The following is a 20937-nucleotide window of genomic DNA, read 5'->3' on the forward strand; positions in this document are numbered from 1 at the left end:
ATGGAACCTCAGTGTAGTCCTTGCACGGCTCATGCACACTCCTTTTGAGCCTTTGCACGCCTGCAAACTCAGATACCTTACATGGAAAGTACTTTTCCTAGTAGACATCATGTCTGCTCGCAGGGTAAGTGAGTTACAGGCCCTTGTGACCTACTCATCCTACACAAAGTTCCTCCATGACCGGGTAGTTCTCTGCACTCACCCTAAATTCCTTCCTGTAACGGATTTCCACTTAAATCAGTCCATATTCTTGCCCACTTTCTTCCCAAGGTCTCATGCTCACCCGGGTGAGCGAGCTCTGCACACCTTGGACTGTAAGCATGCGCTTGCCTTTTATTTAGACCACACCGCAGTCCATGGGAAGTCCACCCAACTCTTTGTTTCTTTTAATAAAAACAAACTTGGAGTTGCGGTAGGCAAGCAGACACTCTCCATCTGGTTGGCAGACTGCATGCCATTCTGGTACCAGCAAGCAGGCCTTCCACTGCAGGGACGAATGAAGGCACACTCCGTCAGAGCCATGGCGACGTCAGTAGCACACTACCGTTCAGTACCGATTGCCAACATCTGCAGAGCTGCGACATGGAGTTCTCTCCACAACTTCACAGCTCACTACTGTCTAAACAAGGCTGGATGACAAGACTATGTCTTTGGCCAGTCTGACCTAAGGAATTTATTCCCAGTGTAGAAACTTAACTCGTCCTTCCTCGACCCGCTGTGAATTTCAGGCTGCCTCATTATTGCCAACAGCACCACAGTTGTGCCTGTTGCACATTTTGAGTGCTGGTTGGCCTCTTTTGTTATGAGTCAGCCTGTAGCTTGCTATTCACCCATATGTGAGGACTACCATCCTGCTTGTCCTGGGAGAAAGCAGAGTTGCTTTCCTGTAACAGGTGTTCTCCCAGGACAGCAGGATGTTAGTCTTCATGAAACCCACCTGCCACCCCGCGGAGTTGGGTTTGTCACTGTTTTTTTTATTTTTCGCTCGTACTTTTGCTACAAATGAGACTGAAGGGGGACCTCTGGTGGCTTCATATGTGAGGACTAACATCCTGCTGACCTGGGAGAACATCTGTTACAGGTAAGCAACTCTGCTTTCTGAATAGCATGCACGATTCAAGAGTGGTAAGAAATTGCTGTACTGCTGGTTCTACATGTCTGATTGAAGACGATGGGTTTCTTTCACCAGGATGGATTGTGGGGGAAGGGAAGGTTTTTCCATATTTGGTGAGACTACCCTAGAATTAAAATATATTGGACTGAAATCCTTTTGTGGGTTTGTCATTTTCTCCCAGGACAAGCAGGATGCTAGTCCTCACATATGGGTGATGTCATCAGGCAGAGCCCTATTACGGAATACTTTTGTCAAAGTTTCTAGAAACTTTGACCGGCACACTGAGCATGCCCAGCATGCCATGATCCCTGTGTCCACAGGGGGTCTCCCTTCAGTCTCTTTTTTTCCACGCTGCAGTTGCTTTGCGTTTAGGAGCTCTGTGAGATTTTTTCTCACAACTTTTCCTCACAGAAAAACTTGAAGTTTTACTTCACAAATAATTTCCCTACACAGGTCTCCCTTCGCGTACATTTTCATCAATGCTCGGTAAGTACTATTCTGTGTTCTCCGGTCGGTTCCTGTCACCTCACTGTCAGTTCCCCCAGCTTAACAACCATTTTGCGGCCCTCTTTTTTTCTCTCCCTATGTCTATCACACTCTGTCCGCCCCATGATGCCCGTGGGTGTCTTTGCTGCGATCTTCCATCAGGGCTAGAGGGATCCCATTGATGCCGTGGAGGCCGCTATCAATCCCGTCGTAGCTACTGTCTATGCCATCAGGGCCACCATCGATTCCATCAGGGCCACCATTGATGCCGTCGAGGCCCCCCCATTGATGCCGTCGATGCCGTCATCAATGCCATCAACGCCTTCATCGGTGCCGTCGAGGCCGCCCTCTATACCTCTATCAATGCCTCAGTGCCCTCGACTAACGAAAACGCTCCATACTTCAGGACCTCAACCAGAGCCCCCATGTAATCCTTAGGCGAAAAACAACGCCAGGAGCAGTAGAGGCATGGTGACCGTCCGTCACCGATGCCATCCAGGACAGCGGTGGCACCTTTCTCGGTGCTGGAGAATGACCAGGCCGAGCACCGAGGAAACATAGTCGCCGGCACCGACAGGGTGCTGGCACCAATACAGCATTGGCATCGATGTCCATCAAGCCAGTTGCGAATTGGCCTGGGTACAAGAGTCTTCATGCTCCTCTGCACCCGAGGCACCGAGGCGTTCTCCACTGACACCAGTGCCAGGTACTGAGCCACCACAGATCCATGTGGAAGTGCCAGTAATGCCTAGCCTGCCTCCCCTGTAGCTGCGTTACTTATACCAACTCCAGGGAGGAGCTGGACGTCCTCATCCGCTAGGCTGTCCTTGATGCCTTCTGGAATCTACAATCTCAATTGATGCCAGCCCCCATACCGGCACCAACACCAGAGCCATCAATATTTGCACCATTGTGGCACTGCCTCACTGGCCTCATCGGTACCCTACTAACGACAGCCTAAGTCATCGACACCAACTCATCCTTCTGAGCCTCCACGGGCCCCTATACCTATCCCGGGATCCTTGAAGGGCGATGGAGACTCTAATCCCACTTCGGAACCGATCCCATCGAGACCTAAACCAACCTCCTCTCGGAGTCTTCTTCACCAGAAGAGTGGAAATGATCCCTCCAAATGACATCCCTTTTGACCTGGTCACTAAAGAGGACCAGAGGTTTTCGGGAGGGTCTAGGTCATAAATTCTTCCAGGGAACCATGTTGGTGTGACATATTGCTGTTTACCAGTTATGTTTGACACAACACCAAGGGAACCTCACTGCCATCAGCATGAAGTTCGAACAACATGTGATTGCTTCAAAACGTCCTCCCGTTGCCAGCAACAGGACTCAGTGCTAGATAGTGAACCTGGCTTATGGCTCCTGATTTACGGCCCGAAGTCCAAAATAAACTAGCTGATCTGCCATGCACCTCAGATCATCTCTTCATGCACAAGGTCCAGCAGACAGTGGCTCAATTGCGAGACCACCACGAGACCCTGAGACACAGCTCTCTACGTTTCTTGCAAATCCTCCCTCCTCGGCTAGAAAACCAGTGAAGAGGGATGCTAGAAGGACCTTTTACCACTCACACGAGGAGTATCCAACTCCTGCGAGAGATCAACCAGTTCACTTCAAAAAGCACCTACTCATCAGCAACTGATATCCAGATCACACCAGCTCCGCCAGTCGGGTAGGCTTCTGGATTTTGAAACCTTGCCAGAGAACAGAAAAGTCCATCCTACTGAGGACTAGGGCTCGGGACACTGTTCCCCGGACACAGCAAGGCAGTGGACTTTAATCCTGCTATTTCCTACTTCCAAGGAAAACAGGCGACCTCCGCCCACCCTGGACCTCAGAAATCTCAACAAATTTCTTCAGAAAGAAAAGTTCAAAATGGTGTCTCTCGGCACCATGCTTCCCTTACAAAAGGGGGTTGACTCTATTCTCATGACCTTCAATACGCTTCATAGTGAGTCAGCAGCATTTTCAATACCAACTTCTGCTGTTCGAACTAGCTTCGACACCTCGTGTATTACACCAAATGCTCAGCAGTGATTGCCGCTTATGTACAAAAAAACAGCATTCACGTGTTTCCTTACCTGGATGACTGCCTAATGAGTCAATCCAAACAAGGAGCTCTAAATTCTCTAAGACTCACTATAAATCTACTAAATTTGCTGGGATTTCTGATCAACTACCATAAATCCCATATGGATCCGTTTCACCTCCTTGCCTCCATCGGAGCAGATCTGGGCATTACAGTCCAAAAAGCTTTTCTGCCCAACAATTGCGCAGACATCCTATCAAACTGTCCACATCTCTGTGTGCATGCAACATAGCTTCAGTCCATCAATTCTTCCTATTGCTGGGCGACATGGCTTCCACGGTCCACGTCACTCCTATGGCCAGACTAGCCATGGAAAAACTCAATGCACTTTAAAATTCAGTGGCTCTAAACCGTTTAACTGCTTTCGTTCCTGATCCATGTCACCGATCCAGTAACCAATTCCTCAGGTGACCTTGGCCATGGTCGCATCCAGCTTGGGTTGGGGAGCTCGTATTAACAACCTCCAAAGCCAAGATGTGTAGACTCCGCTCGACGAACAGTCTCACATCAACTTCCAAGAGCTTCGAGCCATACGTTATGCCCTTTATGCCTTCAAACACTGCCTCTCACACAAAACTGTGTGGATACAGACAGACAACATAGTGGCAATGTGGTACTTGAACAAGCAGGGACGCACAGGCTCTTATCGGCTCTGCCAGGAAGCCACGCAGATCTGGGCCTGGGCCCTTGCACACTCCATGCATCTCTGGGCCATTTATCTAACAGGCATACCGAATGTATGTGCAGACCATTTCAGTCGATGTGTCCATCCCCACGAGTGTAGAGAGCAAAATCTTCTAGCGCTGAGGTCAACCAACCATCGACCTCTTTGCGTCCGAATTGAACCACAAAGTGGACAGATTCTTCTCCCTATACAGGCAACGAAACATGTTAGCCATGGATGCCTTTGCTCACCCCTGGAACAAAGGCCTCCTATATACATCTCCGACGATACCGCTCATAGCCAAAAAACTCTCGTGAAGCTACAGCAGGACAGGGGTTTGATGATTCTTATACCCCCCGTACTGACCTCGACAAGTATGCTTCCCCATACTTCTCGACCTATCGATCCAGGAACCAATTTGCCTGTCCACAGCTCAATCTGTTAACACACAATCATGAAAATGTATACCATCCGAACCTTCAAATCTTTTTACTAATGTTTTTCAGGTACTTGTAGCTTCACGAAAAACTTCCACACGTAAATCTTACCATTCGAAATGGACAGGATTTACCAAATGGTGTACACAAAAAAGGTATTGGCCCCTTTTCCTGCCCCACTCCATCTCTATCAGGCTATATAGAGTACCTTTCAGATTCTGGTCTCCAGACATCCTCTATACAGGTATACCTCAGTGCCATTTCAGTGTACCACCAGGGAGTAGGAGATGCCCTAATAATGGCTCAACCCCTTATGAGTCTGCTTATGATGGGCTTTCTACAACTTAAGCCTCCTCTACGATCACCTGTTACAGAATGGGACCTAAATGTAGTGCTTACAAGGCTCATGCATTTCCCGTTTGAGCCTTTGCATTCCTTTGACATTAAAAATTATTTTCCTCGTAGCCATTACATCTGCTCAAAGGGTCAGTGAGTTACAAGCCCTTGTTGCATACTCACCCTACACTAGGTTCCTCCGTGACCGAGTGGTCCTCTGTACTCATCCTAAATTTCTTCCTAAGGTGGACACAGTCTCTCCCCTTACTCAGTCTATAGTCTACCCACTCTTTTCCCAAGGCCTCCCTCTCACCAGGGCGAGAGGTTTTTGCACACCTTGGACTGTACGCGTGCACTTGCATTTTATCTAGACCGCATTGCAGTCCATAGGAAATCCACCCAACTCTTTGTTTCTTTTGACGAAAATGAGCTGGGAGTTGCAGTGGGCAAACAAACTCTCTCCATCTGGCTAGCAGACTATATCGAATTCTGCTATGAAAAAGCAGGCCTTCCTCTCCAGGGGTGAGTGAAGGCACATTTTGAAACTGCCATGGCAACTTTGGTAGCACAGTATCGTTCAGTACCAATTACCGACATCTGCTAGGCTGCGACATGGAGCTCTCTTCACACATTCGCAGCCCACTACTGCTTGGATAAGGACGTCCATCAAGACTCTGCCTTTGGACAATCTATCTTGAAAAATTTGTTTCCAGTATAATGCCCAACTCTTTCCACAACCACCTGCTGTGATTTCAAGCTGCCTCATCATTGCCAATAGCACCCCAATTATTGTGCCTGTTGCACAAGTTGTATGCTGTTGGTTCAATTTAAATATGAGTCAGCCTGTAGCTTGCTAATCACCCATATGTGAGGACTACCATCCTGCTTGACTTAGAGAAAGCAGAGGTGTTCTCCCAGGACAGCAGGATGTAGTCCTCGCGAAACCCACCCGCCACTCCGCGGAGTTGGGTCCGCTTACGTTTTGTTTTATTTTTCGCTCGCACCTTTTTGCTACAAACGAGACTGAAGGGACACAGAGATCATGGCATGCTGGGCTCAGTGTGCCAGTCAAAGGTTCTAGAAACTTTGACAAAAGTGTTCCGTAATAGGGCTCCGCCTGATGACGTGACCCATATGTGAGGACTAACATCCTGCTGTCCTGGGAGAACACCTGTTACAGGTTAGCAACTCTGCTTTATAGGTATTCAACTGCCTTTTGACCCGCTAGTTGTTTTGCTGGGTTTGCCAGCTGTACCCTCTTTTCCTACAAAGTGGGAAAGTGTTAGTCTAATTGTTCACATATTGGTTGCGGCTAGATATAACATAGCCTGCCATTGGAGAAAGACCTCTACATCATCAGTATTTGCATGGTGGCAGCTCTTATGCCAAATATACACCATGGATATATTACTTTTCAAATTAGGGAAGTCTGTTGTGATGTGCCTAAGATATGGGAGCCTTTCCACTAAAAGATTGGGTGCCTTATTTGAATCTATGAATTACCCCATTCCTTATAATCTTGGCAGAGGAAGCATCTCACCTGATTTTGTATTAATGGGTCATAAAGGGATATATAATGAATACAAAGCAACGGAAATAGGTTTCCATTTCATCTTGCTGCACCAGTTATATCCCCCCTCTCTCCCCCAGGGGGCAGCTCAAGATAATCTGCTGCCTGAGGCAAGGAAAAAAATGGTGACTACCCCTCTCCCAAGGCATGGCACAGGTGAAATCCGTGGGAGGTGTCCCCTTGGCATCTAGCTCTTTTGCCAATTTCAAATGCTGAGAAGAGGGGCAGGGTTCCAGAGGAGTGGCAGATAGTGCTAGTGATATTTCTAGGAAGCTGGTAACCTTGTCACACTTTCTGGGTAATAAATGTGTGAGTGTGTATGAACAACTCTGTCTGGGCTGGTGCAAGGGTATTTGGCACCTAGGCAAATCTTACAGCCTTGCTCCCACCCCACTTCCAACCCCCTGGCCACAATTACAAATTATACATTTATAATAGGTTTTTAATGAACAAGTTTATTCTGAGGTAAATACATCATTTACAATAGGTATATTCACATGCACTATTGTGCCAACCAGAAAACCCTGTAAAAAAGCAAGACATTTGGAACCCATATGGTATTAGGCCTATTGTAAAGTGAGAGCTTGGTCCTCAGAAAGCCATGAGTAAACTGAATACAAATTGCAATATAGCAAATCACCCATACCAAAACATCATTAGCTGCCTGCATTCAAACAGTAACAACACCTACCTATGGAAAAACAACACTGCAAATATTACAGCAGGTCCTAAAACACAAATACAGCTTCTATTAGGAGAAATAGAACAGACCAGGCTGCTCGAGACCCCTGTTGTGACATTGTTCTAATGTTATGATTATACTGCATATCGCTTTGAGATATACAGTCAGGAAGGCAACTAAAAAGTATTTTTTAATTAAATTAAATATACAAACAATTTGTAATCAGATGGGTTTTTTTTCTTTGAATTGTTGTTAGATACATTTGAGTTGGATTGGGACTCTGTGTGTGTGATAGAAAAGACCTTTACAGACCTATCAACTTGCCAGCTCTTTTGGTGGGAAGAAAGCCTTCTCCTTAAGTTCTGTGAACAGAATTCTTTGAGACAGGATCAAGTTGGACTTGGAGAAGTTGACCAGGAAATCCAGGGAGTGGAGAAGCCGGATGGTGGTTTTGAGGGACTCCTGCACTCATGTTTGAAATGGACCAGTCATAAACTACAAAACAATGGAAAATAGGTTTCCATTTCATCTTATGGGGACATGCTGACTCTTGCTGATGAAGCTGTGCAACTATGACTGCTAGACATTTGGTGAAAACTCTCAGGTCTGCCAAGAGGCCCAAAAGAAACAACTCTTACTTACTAGTGCATTTCCTTCATGAACCTGAGGAACTTGTGCATAGCATCCTTCAGATCCAGAGCGCACATCCAGTCCCTTGGTTGGATATAGGAAAGAATTGTCTGGAGGGCGTTCTTCTTGAACCTCTTGCAAACCAACAATTTCTTCAGCTTCTGCAAGTCCAAGATAAGCCTAAAATCCTGGACTTCTTAGGGGTTAGAAAATACCGGGAATAGAATCCTGGCTACATTCCTATGAAAGCACAAGCCCAAATCGCCTTCTACTGAAGGAGAGATGCTATTTCCAGCTGTAGCTGAACAGATTGGAAGGGGTTGGAACTGAAGACTGACATTTGTCAGTTCAGAGGAGAGCGAGAGAAGTGAAAGTGGTAGCCATATTCCACAATTTTCAGGACTTACCTGTCCTTTATGAATCGGCTCCATCATTACCCCCCACTGGAAGACATGGGCCTCAAAAACTGATCTCAGGCTTAGATCATGACTGCTGCTGGGCCTTTGGTTGATGGCTCTCCCTCTGCTGACCTCTAGCGGGCAGCATCTGCTGGTGGAGAGTGGGAGGAGCCTGATGACATTAAATGGTGGCAAGGACTGTCTTTGAAAGAATGGATGCTAATGTGATGGACTAATCCGCTGCTGCTGATGACTGTAGGGTGCACTGGTACTTCTTAATCAGTGCCATCGTCTCCTGCACATTATCGCTGAATAAGTTGTCCCCTCCAAAGGGTACATTGTTTGGCTGACTAGAAAGGATCTGCACCACTGGAAGAGCTCCGAGGATGAGAAATTTGTATTCAAAAGTTAGGTTCCAATCTTTTATTAGGTCAACTATTTCTTTGTCACAGAACAAGTGGTCTTCTGAGCATGGAGCAACAGCCAACTTGTCATGCCCATCTTCTTGCAGACCTGAGGCTTTCAGCCAAGTTATCCTTCTGGCTCCTATAACTGTGGCTTATGATCTTGAAGCTGTTTCAAAAACATCTTCAGATCTTATGGCACATTGTTCAGCTTCATTCAGATGAGGTGTAAACTGATCTTGTGTATCTGAGCGAAGATGAGATTTTCTGCAGGATATTGTAAAGATACTGAGCGATTTGAAATTAGTGGGCTGAAATCCTACTGTGAAACATTGCTGTTTGGAAGACCTTCTTTCCTGTGTTGTACAGTAATTTTGATTCTTTGCAGGAACTATAATGGAATGTGTGTTGGATTTTTTTTTTTTTTTTTTTTTGCTTTCTTTAAGGCAGATTCTACAACTACAGAATCATGAGGTGGCTGTACATTTTTATGCCCTGGACAAGGTTGTACCTTATATTTAAGGTCCAGTTTTCTGCCAACTGAAAGTGTGGAGAGAGAGGTCTGCCATATCTTTGTACATCTTAAAGGATTTTATGAATTGTGATGGACAAGGCCTGTTTAAGTGCTTATATGTATTTTAGGTCTTGTCTTGACTCCACCTCATCCTCTAATTTAAACAATTCTTTCTGCTATTTTTTATAGGAAGGCTGAGTAGGTCCTATCCTCCGGTGGAGTGGTGCTTCTAGTTGATTCTGGCAAGGGTTCTGAAGACTGTCCTGTTAACTCATTAAATGAATGTTAGAAATAAGAGCCATAAGATGAATGAGAGTTATTGTCAGAATCAGAGAGCAGTATTGGAGACTTTGTCAAAGAAATTCTATTTCTTGAGATGGACTTTAAAATTTAGCCTGATGAACCTGTTGATCCTTCTTAAATGGAGATATAGAAGACTGGGCGTCTAATTGGGTAGACATCTTTTCCAAAATAGGGTTCATGAGTGAATGAATGGATGAACAAATGTAAGTCATAGTTTAAGGATGAATTGAGTGTTGCTAAGGAGAAAGTGGAAATACAATTGAAGAGATGTCTGACTTCGGTACCAATATGGAAGGAGTGTTTTAAAAACAGTCTCCGTGCTGAGCTGAAGTACCTTCATTAGCGAGGCACTTGATGTCGATGGCACAGATATCTGTGTGCTGGAAGTACATGGTGCAGGTTTCATGCATGCTGTTGGAGTCTTGGCATGGTGACCCTTGTAGGGGTGCGTTGGCCCAAAAGGAGATATCTTCTCCTTTTTATATCCAGAACCTGAAGCTGGAGTGCATTGGCTTGTATCTAGGAGGCTATGACCTTTTCTTCTTAGGCACTGGTTCCTCTGAACTTTTTATTGAACACTTCTCCTACAAAGTGATGTACAAAGTGAAAGTAAATACAATTATAAAACACAAATTAACTGGTTAATAATAGACAAAATAAGCATTCAGAACCATGATAAAACAGATTTTCCAAGGTTAGTAATACATCGGGTAGCATTAAAGTCAGCTGAAACTTCTCTTCTTCTCTGGCAGAGAAGAGAAATGGAAGTTTATTTTGAGATCTCTGTATGAAAGTGCTTGAAGGGACAAATATGTCAACACGCTGTGTTGAGGGGGGCCCAGACAGTTACGATAGAGATCATGAAAGTCTAGGCTTGACCCATGTACTTGCATTTAGAGCAAAGCCAATGAAAGGGTGTAAAGCATGAAGAAAACTAATTTAAATATATATATTTATATAGAGAGAGAGAGATAATATAATTAAATTAGTTATGTATGTCTATATATCTATGTATACCTATATATATCTATATATCTATAAATATATATATAGATATATATGTGTGTATATAATATGAATATGTGTGTATATAATATGAATATATAAGTATCTATATATATATATATATATATATATATATATATATATATATGTATATAATATATTGATATACATACAGTGGCTTGCAAAAGTATTCAACCCCTTAAAAGTCAGATTTGTGTGGATCAGAAATGACACTTATTTATTTGGATTTATATTCCACTTTTTCACACTTTTTCTTTTCAGCAATTCAAAGCAGATTACATTCAGGTACTGTAGGTATTTCCCTATCCCCAGAGGGTTTACAATCTAAGTTTGTACCTGAGGCAATGGAGGGTAAAGTGCCCAAAGTCACAAGGAGTGTCAGCGGGACTCGAACCCTAGTCTCCTGGTTCATAGCCCACTAGGCTGCTACTCCACTCCATATATATATAGATTGTTCCAGACAGTATGTTGTTTGAAAACTAGTATGCTCTTAAAGTAAATTTTCAAAGTCACAATTCATTATTTCTCACAGGACAAGCAGGATGGTTGTCCTCACAAATGGGTGACATCGAGGATGGAGCCCAACCACGGAAAACTTCTGTCAAAGTTTCCAGAACTTTGACTGGCCCCTACTGGGCATGCCCAGCATGGCACTAACCCTGCAGCCAGCAGGGGTCTCCCTTCAGTCTTCTTTTTTCTGCGCAGCAGTAGCCACGCGGTGAAAGAGCTCTAAACCACGTTCCTGACAGGAATATAGAATTTATTATTCTGAAGAAAATTTGCCCCTCAGGGGTCTCCCTTTGGTGAATTTTTTCGTCCGCGGAATTCCGGTAAGTTTTTGCCGTGATTTCATCGACTTTTGTCGACTTTTGCCCTCGGGGCCCGTTAGCAGTCGACAGTCCCGCGGCTAAATTTTTGGCCTTCGGCCATGGCATCAGGTTTCCATCGGTGCCCGGACTGTACCCGGACTATGTCAATCACAGACCCTCATGGAGTCTGTGTTTTGTGCTTGGGTAGTGAGCATGATGTCCTGACTTGCACCAAATGTGCCTTAATGACACCAAAAGGTCGCAAAGCCAGAATGGAGAAGATGGGGCTCCTCTTCCATGTTCGCACCCCAACGCCATCGATTGCATCGACGTCATCCGAACCGGCACCGTCGAAGGCTTCCTACCATCGACAGCCCTCCGGTGACCGTCCGCCATCGACACCTTCTCGGCCATCGACTCTTGTCCCTTCCCCCGATCATCGAGGAGATAGGAAGGAGAAACATCGCCATCGACGTCATAAGTCTCGGCCCGTCAAGGAATCGACGTCATCGACCTCCGTACCGACCGAGCCTCCGCAGAAAAAGCCTCGATCAGAGCTGGCACCGTCCACGTCTGTTTCGCAGGCACCGAGGCAACCCTCACCCCCTCGGGGTTTGGGAGCTGCGATTCCACCGGTGAAGGTGGTCCCTCCGGCTCAGCCTCAGCCTCCCTCTCCCGTCGAGCCGGGTCTCGTTACCCCTGGTCTCCGGGCAGAACTGGACCGGCTGGTCCAGGAGGCCATCGCTAAAGCGATGCAACGGTTCCAGCCTCCTCCGACACCGGCTCCGGCACCGAGAGCGGAACCGGCTACCGAGCCGATAGCGGCTGCACTGGCACCGCTGTTACACCGGATGGAAGCACTGATGACAGCCCTTCCACCGGTGATGCCTATGTCACCGACACCGGCACGCCCGCTGTCACCGACGGATATTTCCTCGGGTGGAGAAACACCGTATCGGATCCCACCTTCGGGTGTAGTTCCGTCGGTTCCAGGGCGTCCCTCGCCACCGATCTATTCCTCAGCACCGATACGCCCCTCCGCTCCACCGAGGATTCCGATGCCGGCATCGATTCCATCGAGACCGACACCAGTTCCTTCGATGCCGACCCCGGCACCGATTCCGGCATCGATTCCATCGAGGATTTTCTCGATGCCCCCGGTGGCTCCTTCCAATTTTTCGGAGCCTCAACCAGGACCTTCAGGTGTTCAACCCCCTAGTGGTCGTAAAGGTCACCAACCTGATCCTTATGACACTTGGGGTGATGACACCTCCTCTGATACTGATGATTTACCTTCACCACCCTCTCCCGTAGAGAGTAGAAAGCGTTCTCCCCCTGAGGACCTCTCTTTCATAAATTTCGTGAAGGAAATGTCAGAGCTGGTTCCTTTCCAGCTCCAATCAGAACAGGATGACAGGCACCAGATGATGGAGTTACTCCAGTTCCTGGATGCCCCTAAAATTATAACATCCATCCCAATCCATCAGGTTTTCCTAGACCACCTGAAGAAAAATTGGGAATCCCCTGGATCTATTGCTCCAGTTAATAAAAAGGCTGACACTACATATCTTGTACAGTCAGCTCCTGGTTTTCAAAAACCACAATTGGACCATCGTTCTGTAGTCGTAGAATCAGCTCAAAAGAAAGCTAAACGACTAAAACCCCACTCTTCTTTACCTCCTACCAAGGAAAACAAATTCCTTGATAGCATAGGTAGAAAAGTATATCAAGGAGCTTCCAGCTGTACATGACCCAATACAATAGGGTCATTCTCAAACAGATACAAGAGTATTCAGATTCCTTGCCAGAACAGTTCCAGCCGCAGCTCCAATCCCTATTAGATAAGGGATTTGAAGCTGGGAAACATGAAATTAGAACATCTTATGATGTCTTTGATGCTTCCACGAGACTTTCTGCTACAGCAATCTCTGCTAGACGCTGGGCTTGGCTCAAGTCATCTGATTTGCGTCCAGAAGTTCAAGACAGGCTATCTGATTTGCCTTGCCTTGGGGATAATCTCTTTGGTGAGCAGATTCAGCAAATTGTTGCTGAACTTAAGGATCATCACGAAACCCTTAAGCAGCTCTCCTCCATTCCTCCTGAGGTACCTTCTAAACAGCCGTTTAGAAAAGACTCCAAAAAGCCTTTTATTCGGCCCAGGAAATATTATCCCCCTTCATCTAAGCCTAGGCCTGCACGGTCTTATCATAAGACTCAGCCTCGCCAGACTCGAAAGCAAAAACCTGCAGCAGCTCCACCTCCGGGCCCTGCAGCAGGTTTTTGACTTCAACTTAGAGAGCACATACCAGACGCCTCTTCCAACCATACCAGTGGGAGGTCGACTATGCCACTTCCTGGAAAGATGGCATCAGATCACCACAGATCAGTGGGTATTAACAATCATTGCACAGGGTTACCATCTCAACTTCCTGACTCTCCCTTCCGACTCCCCACCCCTGCAAGCGTGGAGTATCACAGATCATTCGGTTCTTTTAGAGCAGGAGGCTTCCCTTCTCCTACATTCAAACGCTATAGAACCCGTTCCTCTCTTTCAACAAGGACAGGGATTCTATTCCAGGTACTTCCTGATCCCAAAAAAGTCAGGGGGACTTCGCCCCATCCTGGACCTAAGGGCCCTCAACAAGTACCTCCACAAGGAGAAATTCAAGATGGTAACCCTAGGCTCGTTACTCCCTCTGCTACAAAGAGGGGACCTTTTTATGCTCTCTAGACCTAAAAGACGCTTATACCCATATTGCGATAACACCATCTCATCACAAATACCTCCGGTTTCTAGTAGGCCAAAGTCACTACCAATATCAAGTGCTACCTTTCGGCCTCGCATCCGCACCACGCGTGTTCACCAAGTGCCTCGTGGTGGTTGCAGCGTTTCTACGACAGAAAGGTGTCCACGTCTACCCCTACTTGGACGATTGGTTGATCAGGACCCCAACCCAGCAATTAGCTCAGTCCTCCCTGAACCTAACAATTCAAACTCTGCTTTCGCTAGGATTTCTAATCAATTATGAGAAATCCTGCTTAGTCCCATCTCAAACCTTATCCTTCATTGGGGCAGACTTGGACACCTTACAGGCAAAAGCCTTCCTTCCTCATCAACGGGTCCAGGCCATAGTGTCCCTAGCTCGCCAGCTGCGGTCTCAACACACAGCCACGGCTCGCCAACTCCTAGTTCTTCTTGGACACATGGCCTCCTCAGTTTATGTGACTCCCACAGCCCACTTAGCCATGAGAGTCACACAATGGACTCTGAGACTACAATGGACTCAAGCTATTCAGCCTCTGTCCTCCATAGTCCACATCTCCAACGCCCTTCGTCTGTCTCTTGCATGGTGGATGAATCCGTTCAACCTATTACGGGGCTTGCCCTTTCTTCCACCGGATCCTCAGGTAATTCTCACCACCGATGCTTCCAACATCGGTTGGGGTGCCCATGTAAACGATCTGCAAACTCAAGGGCGCTGGTCACGAGAGGAAGCCAAACACCAGATAAATTTCCTGGAGTTGCGAGCAATCCGCTATGCTCTCAGAACGTTTCAAAGTTGTCTATCGAACCATTCCATACTAATTCAGACAGACAACCAGGTGGCCATGTGGTACATAAACAAGCAGGGAGGCACAGGCTCCTTCCTTCTGTGTCAGGAAGCTGTGCAGATTTGGGCGGAAGCCCTCTCCTGCTCTATGTACCTCAGGGCCACCTACCTTCCAGGAGTAGACAATGTATTGGCAGACCAGCTCAGCCGAGTCTTCCAACCACACGAGTGGTCACTCAATCCTTTAGTAGCGACCTCTCTATTTCACAAGTGGGGTTACCCCCACATAGACCTCTTTGCGTCCCCTCAGAACCACAAAGTGGACAAGTGCTCTCTCATTCGGAGCCAGCACTCTCGGCCGAGGGATGCATTCTCCCTCACGTGGACAACGGGTCTGCTTTATGCATTCCCTCCACTTCCTCTTCTGTCGAAGAATCTCGTGAAGCTCCGCCAGGACAAGGGAACCATGATCCTGATAGCACCGCACTGGCCACGCCAAGTGTGGTTCCCCATACTCCAGGATCTCTCCATCCGCAGGCACATTCCTCTGGGGAAGGACCCGCATCTGCTCACTCAAAACGACGGATGCCTCCTCCATCCCAACCTCCAAGCCTTGTCCCTGACAGCTTGGATGTTGAAAGGTTAGTCCTTCAACCATTTAACCTTTCGGATTCAGTTTCTCGTGTCCTGATAGCTTCACGAAAGCCTTCAACAAGAAAATCTTACTCATACAAATGGAAAATGAACACGTCATGGTGCACTTCTCAGTCCCTTGATCCCCTTTCCTGTCCAATTTCTAACTTCTTGGACTATTTATGGCACCTATCAGAATCAGGTCTAAAGACCTCTTCTATACGGATGCATGTCAGTGCGGTAGCCGCCTTCCATAAAGGTATCGGGGGTGTCCCTATCTCAGTACAACCCCTGGTCACACACTTTCTTAAAGGCTTGCTCCATTTGAAGCCACCTTTACGTCCTCCGGCCCCATCTTGGGACCTTAATCTGGTTCTTGGTCGTCTAATGAAACCACCTTTCGAACCTCTCCACTCCTGTGATCTAAAATATCTCACATGGAAAGTGTTATTCCTTTTGGCTATCACTTCAGCTCGCAGGGTTAGTGAATTACAGGCCCTAGTTACCTATCCGCCTTACACTAAACTCCTGCAGGACCGGGCGGTACTCCACACTCACCCTAAATTTTTACCTAAGGTAGTTTCGGAGTTTCATATTAATCAATCCATCATACTACCTATCTTTTTTCCCAGGCCCCACTCCAACTCCGGAGAACAGACTCTGCATACCTTAGACTGTAAACGAGCTCTAGCTTTTTATCTAGACTGTACAGTTTCTCACAGAAAGAGCACTCAATTATTCGTCTCTTTCCATCCTAACAAGTTAGGACAACCTGTGGGTAAGCAGGCTCTTTCCTCCTGGTTGGCGGACTGCATTTCTTTTTGCTATGAGCAAGCTGGCATTCCTTTCCAAGACCGTGTTAAAGCACACTCTGTGAGGGCCATGGCGACTTCAGTAGCACACCTTCGATCGGTGCCGCTTCCTGACATCTGCAAGGCTGCAACCTGGAGTTCCCTCTATACCTTTGCAGCCCGCTATTGTTTGGATAAAGCTGGAAGACAGGATTCCATCTTTGGCCAATCTGTCTTGCGTAACCTTTTTCCAACTTGATGTACCAACACCCTTCCACCTCCCGGTTGGGTGCGGATGTCCCTTACCAAATTCCACCCCAGTTCTTGTGCCTGTTGCACGCCGTTGGGTGTATTTGGTGCAAGTCAGGACATCCTCAGCTCGGTACTCACCCATTTGTGAGGGCAACCATCCTGCTTGTCCTGTGAGAAAGCAAATGTTGCTTACCTGATGTAACAGGTGTTCTCACAGGACAGCAGGATGTTAGTCCTCACGAAACCCGCCCGCCACCCCGCGGTGTTGGGTTCGTTTAGTTTCCTTTTTTGGCACTGCCTGTAGCTATAAAAACAAGACTGAAGGGAGACCCCTGCTGGCTGCAGGGTTAGTGCCATGCTGGGCATGCCCAGTAGGGGCCAGTCAAAGTTCTGGAAACTTTGACAGAAGTTTTCCGTGGTTGGGCTCCATCCTCGATGTCACCCATTTGTGAGGACTAACATCCTGCTGTCCTGTGAGAACACCTGTTACATCAGGTAAGCAACATTTGCTTTCTCTCATGCTGCTTGCATAAGTAATCAACCCTTTTGTGCTGTGGAAACTCCAAATGTAAACAGTGCCCTAACAATTTGCTTACAATTGACCTCTACTTGTGAATAATTAAAAAAAAAAAAAAAAAAAAGTCAGTTTTTCTGGATCAAAGAGCCCTTAATTCCAGTATCACTGGTCAGACTGTGAATCTGAAGGAAAGCTGTGAAAATGAAGATCAAAGGGAGATTTAAGAAAATAAGATAAAAAAGGACTCTGACATGCACAAGATAGGAAAAGGCTACAAAATGATATCCCAGTAAGTGCTGTTGGATCAATTGTGATGCAATGGAAGCTGCTTCATACCACCCAGACGACATGTTGTGGGGATGCTTTTCCTCAACGGGGACTGGGCATCTTGTTAAAATTGAAGGAAGGTTGGTTGGAAGGTGCAACATACAGGGAGATACTGCAAGACAACCTGCCTCAGTCTCCAAAAAAAACTAAAATTTGGGAGAAAGTTCATCTCTCAGCAGAACAATATTCCTAAACACAAGACCAAAGCAACACAGGAGTGGTTGAACAACAAAAGTTGAATGTTCTACATTGGCCAAGTCAAAGTCCAGATCTCAATCCAATCAAGAATCTGTAGTACTATTTGAAAATTGCAGACTACCACCCTGGAGCTAATCTGCCAGGAAGAGTGAGCAAATATCACTCCCAAATAGTGTGCAAAGCTGGTAAAAACTTACCCCAACAGACTTACAGCTGTCATTGCAACAAAAGATGGTTCTACCAAATACTATTCTGAAGGGGTTGAATACTTATGCAAGCAACATTTTTCAGTTTTTAATTTTATTTAACAAAAAGTGCAGAGAAATAATGAATTTTGACTTTGAAAATTTACTTTGAGCATGGTGATTTGCAATAAACATAGTGGAAACTATTCTAAAGATCAAAATCACAGAGCATATAGAACAGGGGTGGCGAACTCCAGTCCTCGAGGGCCACAAACAGGCCAAGGTTTCAGGATAACCACAATGAATATGCATGAGATAGTTTTGCAAACATTGGAGGCAGAGCATGCAGATCTATCTCATGTATATTCATTGTGGATATCCTGAAAACCTGGCCTGTTTGTGGCCCTCATGGACCGGAGTTTGCCTCCTGTGCTATAGAAAGACATGGTTTAATAGAACACAGTCAGCATGGATTTACCCAAGGGAAGCCTTGCCTCACAAATCTGCTACATTTTTTTGAAGGGGTTAATAAACATGTGAATAAAGCTGAGCCAGTAGATGTAGGGCGGTCCATCATGAGAAGCTTCTAAGAAAACTAAAAAGGTCATGGGATAGGAGGCAATGTCCTTTCATGGATTACAAACTGGCTAAAAGACAGGAAACAGAGTGTAGGATTAAATGGTCAATTTTCTCAGTGGAAGAAGGTAAACACTGGAGTGCCTCAGAGATCTGTTCTTGGACCGGTGCTTTTCAAATTATAAATGATCTGGACAGGGATACGATGAGTGAGGTTATCAAATTTGCAGATGATACAAAATTATTCAGAGTAGTTAAATCACAAGCGGATTGTGATAAATTGCAGGAGGATCTTGCAAGACTGGAAGATTGGGCATCAAATGGCAGATGAAATTTAATGTGGACAAGTTGGAGATTCATATAGGAAAAAATAACCCATGCTGTAGTTACACAATATTATGTTCCGTATTAGGAGCTACTACCTAGGAAAAAGATCTAGGCATCATAGTGGATAATACATTGAAATTGTTGGCTCAGTGTGCTACAGCAATCAAAGAAATCAAACCGAATGTTAGGAATTATTAGGAAGGGAATGGTGAATAGAATGGAAAATGTGATAATGCCTTTGTAACTCTCCATGGTAAAGACCGCACGTTGAGTACTGCGTACGGTTCCGGTCACCACATCTCAGAAAAGATATAGTTACACTGAAGAAAGTACAGAGAGGGGCAACCAAAATGATAAAGGGGATGGAATGGCTCCCCTATGAGGAGAGGCTAAAGAGGTTAGAGTTGTTCAGTTTGGAGAAGAGACAGCTGAGGGGAGATATGATAGAGGTCTAGAATGGGTAAATGTGAATGGGCTCTTTACTCTTTTGGATAATAGGACTAGGGGGCACTCCATGAAGTTAGCAAGTAGCACATTTAAAACAAATCGGAGAAAATTCTTTTTCACTCAACATACAATTAAGTTCTGGAATTTGTTGCCAGAGGATGTGGTTAGGGCAGTTAGTGTAGTTGACTTAGGGAATAGCCACTGCTATTACTGGCATTGGTAGCATGGGATCTACTTAATGTTTGGGATCTTGCCAGATAGTTGTAACCTGGATTGGCCACTTTTGGAAACAGGATGCTGGGCTTGATGGACCCTCTGTCTGACCCAGTAGGCAGCTTCTTATGTTCTTATACTGTCTGGAACAATCTGTGTCTCATTTGTAATCCAAGTAAATTTGCTAACTTTTTAGGGGGGTTGAATACTTTTGCAAGTCATTGTATGAAAATAAGAAAAAAAAAAGGACTCTGAGAAAAGAAAATTAAACTTTCTTGTTTCCATTTGGTATACTTTATTAATCAAAAATGTCCTTTTGCTTTGGTGGAAGAAAATGATTGAGATTTGTGTGACAGCAGTTGTGCAGAAACTTTCATGCATGTTCAGAAACATTTTTAGTTCTTTCTGAGCTCTGAGAGAGTGCATTCCGTGTTAGCACCAGCCAATGATGTCATCCGCTTGTGTGGCTGAATTCAGTCCTGCTTGTTCATGCACAAAGTATTTGTCCATCAAGACAGTTTTTAATGGCCATATACTCTGCAAAAAGTGCATGCCAATGGGCCTTATCTGCTTTTTCTTGGTTTTCTTCAGCTTTTCCAAGATAAGGTTTTATTTCAAAGTTAATTCAGAGTTTCACATTAATCACCTTGTCTGAATTAAAAAATATGGAAGAGTCCATTAAATTTAAAGTTAAGACTGCTGAGGTATGTAGACTGAACAAAGAACGTTCATACATTTTTATTTATTATTCAGATCATCTGTTTGTTTTGTATATAGCTGAGAAGGGACAACTGTAATTAAGACCATCTAATTCCAAATGGCCCAGCTGCTGTATTTTGGAGGCTGCTATTTTTGAGCTTTGGAATTTCTTGAGCTTTATTTCTTTATTTATTTATTTATTTATAATTTTTATATACCGGAATTCCTGTATACAATACAAATCAATCTGGTTTACATTAAACAATAAGTTACCCTGGTTGGGACGTTCCACCCTGGGCTTATTACAAGGAACATTGAAAAGTAACCATAATAATTAACATAAAGTTAATTATTATGAGGGGAGAAAGAATGAGCTGAGGGGAGAAAGAATACCAGTGGCTTTACTAGCAGAGGATGAGTGGCGGAGCTTGTGAAATGGTATTAGCCCTATTGGGAGGACATTACCCTATTGTCCAGACTGGTTTGGAAATCAAGCTAAGCCAACGATTATATTTCTTCTGAGGAGATTGATTGATTGAAGTGTGCCACTGGGTCTCTTTCTTTTAGGAATACATGCAGTGTGTCACCGCAGTGGACGGTGAGTGGCTGGCAGAGCTGGGGCCCATGTTTTACAGCATCAAGCATGCAGGCAAGTCTCGTCAGGTAAGATCGCTTCCACTAACTTGTAAATGTGTGGGGGTGGGGGATGGCTTAATGATACACAGTGCCTGATCACCTTTTAAT

At 45.4% G+C, this 20937-nt stretch overlaps 1 protein-coding gene across 4 annotated transcripts in view; it reads left to right on the forward strand.

Moving 5' to 3' along the window:
* The window catches only part of DHX38 (DEAH-box helicase 38), a 450894-nt gene that overhangs the window by 428492 nt on the left and 1465 nt on the right, over nt 1-20937 (forward strand). For all 4 annotated transcript variants that reach the window (XM_029608272.1, XM_029608271.1, XM_029608270.1 and 1 more), the window contains one exon: nt 20761-20856. In XM_029608272.1, the coding sequence (XP_029464132.1) occupies nt 20761-20856 (96 nt within the window). The remainder of the gene's footprint in view (nt 1-20760; nt 20857-20937) is intronic.

The sequence above is a fragment of the Rhinatrema bivittatum genome, chromosome 7, assembly GCF_901001135.1.
Source record: "Rhinatrema bivittatum chromosome 7, aRhiBiv1.1, whole genome shotgun sequence".
Classification (NCBI taxonomy): Eukaryota; Metazoa; Chordata; class Amphibia; order Gymnophiona; family Rhinatrematidae; genus Rhinatrema; species Rhinatrema bivittatum.